Source organism: Olea europaea, chromosome 21 (genome assembly GCF_002742605.1).
Source record: "Olea europaea var. sylvestris chromosome 21, O_europaea_v1, whole genome shotgun sequence".
Lineage (NCBI taxonomy): Eukaryota > Viridiplantae > Streptophyta > Magnoliopsida > Lamiales > Oleaceae > Olea > Olea europaea.
This window is the reverse complement of record NC_036257.1, coordinates 13,117,701-13,123,788: the sequence shown is the minus strand read 5'-3', so window position 1 is coordinate 13,123,788 and position 6,088 is coordinate 13,117,701. Positions and strand designations below refer to the sequence as shown.

The 6,088-nt window shown below is 35.4% G+C and overlaps 2 protein-coding genes across 2 annotated transcripts in view; both read right to left on the bottom strand.

Moving 5' to 3' along the window:
* Positions 1-2,902, bottom strand: part of LOC111370142 — a 6,656-nt gene extending 3,754 nt beyond the window's left edge. Inside the window, exons 1-4 of the mRNA XM_022991840.1 lie at positions 2,793-2,902; positions 2,516-2,615; positions 832-899; positions 6-714 (exon numbers count right to left, since the gene is read on the bottom strand). Coding sequence (XP_022847608.1) covers positions 6-714; positions 832-899; positions 2,516-2,615; positions 2,793-2,795 — 880 coding nt within the window. The 5' untranslated portion in view covers positions 2,796-2,902. The remainder of the gene's footprint in view (positions 1-5; positions 715-831; positions 900-2,515; positions 2,616-2,792) is intronic.
* Positions 2,903-5,625: 2,723 nt separating this feature from the next.
* Positions 5,626-6,088, bottom strand: part of LOC111370141 (ABC transporter C family member 3-like) — a 2,263-nt gene continuing 1,800 nt past the window's right edge. Inside the window, exon 4 of the mRNA XM_022991839.1 lies at positions 5,626-5,655. Within this exon, the coding sequence (XP_022847607.1) occupies positions 5,626-5,655 (30 nt within the window). The remainder of the gene's footprint in view (positions 5,656-6,088) is intronic.

Genomic DNA, 6,088 nt, shown 5'->3' with positions numbered 1-6,088 from the left:
TTTACATTTGTAACTCGAGGCTTCAGAACTAGTATTGTCTTTCCATGGAGAATGAGGCATTTGTAGAGGTGTTTTGCATGTGACTGGTGAAGCTACATCCAACTGAACGTTCGCGAACTTGCAATCTATTATAGCCTTTGGCTTTTCTTTATGTTTACTCCGGACTGCTGCAAAAGATAGACCTGACCTTGACGTCACTTCATCATTATTTGAGAAGTATTTCTTGATAATTCCTGAAACTGATATTGATTCTGATAACGTCTCGCTAGGTGCCTCTGCTGCATGGGAATCCCACTTGTTGCTCCAATTAACTGCAGCTTGACCAAGCCTCTCGGAAAGAAGGTGGCATTGCTTGTAGCTTTGTTCTGAGCATCCAAATATGAGCTTTCTCTTCACTCTCTCCCCCTCTTCTTCCTTCTCCAGAAACTGTCTAGTGTAGGAACCTTCAAGAATCTTCCTCTTTTTCCTTTTGAATTTCAACTTATTCTTATCACTGCACATAAAACCGTTGAATTCAAATGGGCCAGTAACACCATCACCAGGGGAAATATTAATGAAACCTTTAGTGCCATTGCGTTTGATTGAATCTATTTTGTTAGAAATGCCCCTTTTATGTGCTTCAATTTGGAGAAACCAAGCACCTCTTGAGCCCTGAAAAGCATATTTGAGAGGCAATGACTCGGAAAGGTGGTAGTGGTATGATTTCCTCTTTACCTGTTATAGTTCCCAGAAAATGAAGCTTATGTTTAAAAGAAACACCAATTCCAACGAAAAGACGAGTAGATTTCCATTAAAAATATTGAACTAAGAAATGAAGGAAACAAGGCATACCAGTAACCCATTTACCCGGATTTTCCCCACTTCTGGGAAACAACTTAGATGTGCCTTTTCAAGCTTTCCTGCAATGAAGAAGTGATACTAATTACTTTTTTGCAATCTTAAGGAGCCAAAGTATTTTTTCAAGAATCCATGTCATTATTAATGCCAAATATTGCTTTCTTCTATCTCCTTCCAAATTTTCTATATTTATGAAACAATTCTGCTTTCATAACCTTGGTACATCTACGTCACGGTAGTTGAGATTATAAAAGATAAGATAGCACTAACACAAATCGACATATACCAATGAACAACACAAGTTATATAATAAACACTTGTCATTTAGACAGTAATAGAAGATGAACAGGACAATTATTCAAGTCCACCAGAATGCCAGCATCGACTATAAGTTACCAGGAAAATAACGGTTTTTGATTTGCTTGCTGAAATTCATTTAAGCCAAGTTTTGTTTCCATTGGTTAAATCTTCAATATCTAATGCCTGGCATTGTGGACAGGCTAAAGATTTGGTTATTTCAAGTCTGATTGATATCACGAACATACAGTAGAGATAGAAAATAAAGCTTGGCCACAACAATGATCCTAAACAGGAACAAATATCATAAAAGATAACTAAATAAGTGTCTGAGAGATTGATTACCATTTGGAAAGCTTAAATAAGACTCGTTCTCGGGAAAAGAGGAACTCTTCCAATGTCTAGTAGTTTTCAAGTCAAAGAGTGTGCCTCATCAAGAAAAAAATATGTAGGTCAAAGTTGGTTCCTTAAAGACATTAATGTGGTAACATTTCACGAAAAAATTGCCTCGAGAGTGCGTGCAATAAATTTTAATCCCATACAAGAAAAAGATACAAATATAATTAACACAACCAAATAGCCGAAAGTTTAATGAAACGAAAGCTCATTAAACTTTGTCATAGGTACTACGTATGAAACAAAAAATTATTATCCATTGCTCATTCGTCTATTCAAACTGTTAAACATCCATCACTATGGTAAGATCCATTATTCCGACTTGACGGAAATTGCCATGTGTCAATGGAAATAAGACGTGGCAACTTGGCGATGTGAATTCATGCCAACTGAAACACACCAACTAAAATGACACTTTCTTTGTAAAATTGGGAAACTTACAAAGAAAGTGTCATTTTAGTTGGCGCCCAGTTACATGAATTCACATTGCCACGTCGAATTTCATCACATGTGGCCATTTCTGTTCAGTCGAGTCGGAGTAACGGATCTTCTACCGTGATGAATGGGAAATAATTTGAATAGATGAGTGAGCAATGGGTGGAGTGAGCAACTTTTTTTGTTCAACGAGTAAGTAGTAACCCAGGACAAAATTTAATGAGCATTTATCTTATTAACTCAAATTCCTGCACAGAAAAGGAAGGGCATCGATATTCAAATTCTGAGGCAAATACAATAGCTACTTCCCACTTGTGCACAAGTTCAGAAAGTTTTTCATCCGGCTATTCTTCAATACTGATTCTTTGTTCCATTTCCGCCATAAAGTTTCGATTTTTAAGCAGGTTAACACCGATTAAAAATTAATTTTGGTATAATTTCTTCACATTGTGAAACTAAGCAAATGCAGAATTAAAATTAGAGAGAGAGAGAGAGAGATTAGTAAATGGTGAAGATGAATGGAAATTGAAAATAACGAAAAGTTACTTACTCTTGAACTCCTTAGCTGTAATATCTGGGAAAATAGGTAGAGAAATTCGAGTACCCAAATTTGTATTGATAAAAACTGGTGTTTCTACACTGGAAGAAACCATTGAAGAGAGAGAGAGAGAGAGATTAGTAAATGGTGAAGATGAATGGAAATTGAAAATAACGAAAAGTTACTTACTCTTGAACTCCTTAGCTGTAATATCTGGGAAAATAGGTAGAGAAATTCGAGTACCCAAATTTGTATTGATAAAAACTGGTGTTTCTACACTGGAAGAAACCATTGAAGGTGCCACATGGAGTTCCCGATTCTCTGTTTATGCATTCGGCTTCAATCACGGAATGAAACCAGGGTAATTTGCCGAAACAAGCAACACAGGAATAAAGTAGGCGAATAAAGAATGATTTCTTTTTAATTTATATAACTTTACAAAATAAAATGCACGCAGCCGCGCAGGTAGCTGTGGGGTACTTTTTAAATTGGCTTAGTCAAACAATCAATTTTGTAGTTTGATCATTTTATTTTTTTTTTTGTATTGATCACATTGGCCTCTTGTCAATAAAAAGACAATTGTACCCTTATTTATATTTCACAATTATAAAAATATATTAATTCTTTGAAAGATAATAATACCTTTAAAAGTTTAAATAAATTCAGTCACTTCCATACGTAAATTTCAAAATCAATTTTGCTTATCAGTTTTTCCAATATAGTAAAAAAGAAATTTTTCTTTCTATCTGCTAGAATATTGAAATCTCCCAAAATTATCAAAAGTTCAACAAAGAAACAATAATCACAGTCGGCACTGAAAATTGGTAAGGGTAAATGCGTATTTTTAATTTTGTTTTAGTTAAATTTACTGTTTAAATCTTTAAATCTTTTTTTATAAAGGCAGACGAATTTTACAGTATTTAAACACAGATGTATAATTTTTTATAGCAAAAAAAATCATCTCTGTATGCATATATTTTACAGGAAAAATTTATAGGTGTCTGTAAAATAAATATTTAAACATTATTTCATTGAAAAGGGGAAAAAATAAAAAATTCGAGCGTAAATTCCAGATTAAACGGTTGGCCAAAAAATCTGGGCCGGATGTTTCTAGCTGGTCCAATTATCCAGGGTGACTGGAAACAGCCGGCTGTGTCCATGTAACGCCCCGACCCCTTGTAGATCGAAACGCTACTTACTTTATTTAACTAACCGGTAGTTTAGTTATAGGAGAATATGTTTTAGCGGAAACTTAATTTTTACAATGATAATTTTAACAACAACCTTTCGAATACTTTAAATAAAACACTGAATAAAAAAAATAACGGAACGTAATTTATTTGAAGAAAACACAACTTGTTCTCGCGTTCAGCGTTATTCAAATACTTTAAAGAAATAACATTGAAAACGTTCACAAAAATAAATTTAAATAACTTGTTCACCGGATTTTCTATGGGCTCGTTGCATCACTCTCCATCTTTTTCATCATTCAGGCTCAAGGTAGAACCATATCAATTTTTAGAGAAGAGATTAAACCCGTGAGTTAAAAAAACTTAATAGATATCATTGGTGCATTCGTGATCAAGCTATACATTTTAAAACTGTAATTTTAGAAACTTTTTCATAATAGGATTTTCGGTAGAATCCCAAACACGTTGAGTCATGACTTAACACGACGCCTCGACTGGAAGTACATGCCGTACCCGGAGGTACCATTAGACATACAAACATTAACATAAATCTTCATTTGCTAGAAACTTATAACTTAACACAAATTAACACTTTGAACCTCTACCTATCTTGATTGATGCTTTGAATCTTGTTGAAAATGCACTCCTTTGATATTTCAAAAAAAAAACACTCCATTGAGAATTGATGCTTAGAAAACACTTCTTGATAACACCAAAACTTCTAGGAAAAACTAATTTTCCTCCCTCTCATTTCTCTTTTTTCTAGACTCGAAAACTCTCTCTTTTATGCTTAGAAGCTTTTGTCTTGATGTGAAAAATGTGTATGCGTTGGGGCCTACTTATAAGTGAAAATCTCACAACTTAAGGGCAAGTGAAGGGCCTAATATTCATTAATACGGGTGCCATTTATGTGGGAGTTATAGGTTTAAAAAGGTGCGAGAAAATCATGTAGGAATTTGACTTTTGTACTTCAGTTGATACTGTACAGCCTTTAGTATTTCTATCATAACTTCTTCTCCCAATATTCGATTGAGGTAATTCAAAGTGAGTTGGAAAGCTAACTCAAAGAGCTACAACTTTTCTTTAGATATCATTTTCCAAATTGAATGTTTTCTATGTCGTAAATGGGTCTCAAATGAGACTAAAAATCTGAAGTATACTTTAGCCATCCAATATTCATGTCTTAGTGCCACTAAGGTGTTTAAAATTATTTGGGGTTCTACATCCCCCACACCTTAATTAAAATTTTGTCCTCGAAAGTTACCTTCTGATTGGACGAATAGTGTTGGATACTTGTTTTTGGCTTCCTCTTCCCTTTCCCAAGTGGCCTCTTCTATTTCATGATTATTCCATTGTATTTTGACCAATTGAATTTCTTTGTTCCTTAGTTTATGCACCTTTCGATCCAATATCCTCATTGGTACCTTTTCATAGGATAAGTCCTTTTGTACTTCCACGGACTGATAGTTCACTACATGATTAGGGTCATGCACGTATTTCTTAATCATTGATACATGGAACACGTTGTGCACTGCCGATAACCCAAGTGGGAGAGCTATCCGATAGGCTACATTTCCGATCCTATCAAGTATCTCGAATGGTCTGATATAGCGGGGTCGTAGCTTTCATTTCTTGCCAAACCTAAGTACACCTTTCATCGGTGCCACTTTCAGAAACACTTTTTCTCCAACTTTGAATTCTAAATCCTTCCTCATTGTATCCGCATAACTCTTTTGTCGATCCTGTACTGCCTTTATCCTTATACGGATCTTATCGATTGCCTCAACTGTCCTTTCAATTATTTTTGTCCCAAAACTCTCTTATTCCCGACTTCATCCCAATGAACAGCGGACCTACATCTTCTACCATAGAGAGCTTCGTACGGTGCCATCCCGATAGTTGCTTGGAAGCTGTTATTATATGCGAATTCTACTAGGGGTATGTATGACTCCCAACTACCCCCTAGATCCAAAACACATGCTCTCAGCATGTCTTCCAAAGTTTGGATGCTCCTTTCAGATTGACCATTAGACTGAGGGTGATATGTTGTACTAAAGTTTAGTTTCGTTCCCATAGTTCCTTATAGACTTTTCCAAAATTTGGACGTGAACCTTGGGTCTCTGTCAGACACAATGGACACAGGTACGCCATGTAATCTCAATGTACAACTGTGCCAATTGGTCTAAACTGAATGTCATTTTCACTAGAAGAAAATGAGCTGACTTTGTTAATCGATCCACTATTACCCATACAGCGTTGTTTCCTCTTGTCGAATTCGAGAATCCAACCACAAAGTGTATTGTGATATTTTACCATTTCCATTCGGGTATGTCCAGTGGATTTAACAATCCAGCCGATCTTTGGTGTTCTGCCTTAACCTGTTGACATACCATGC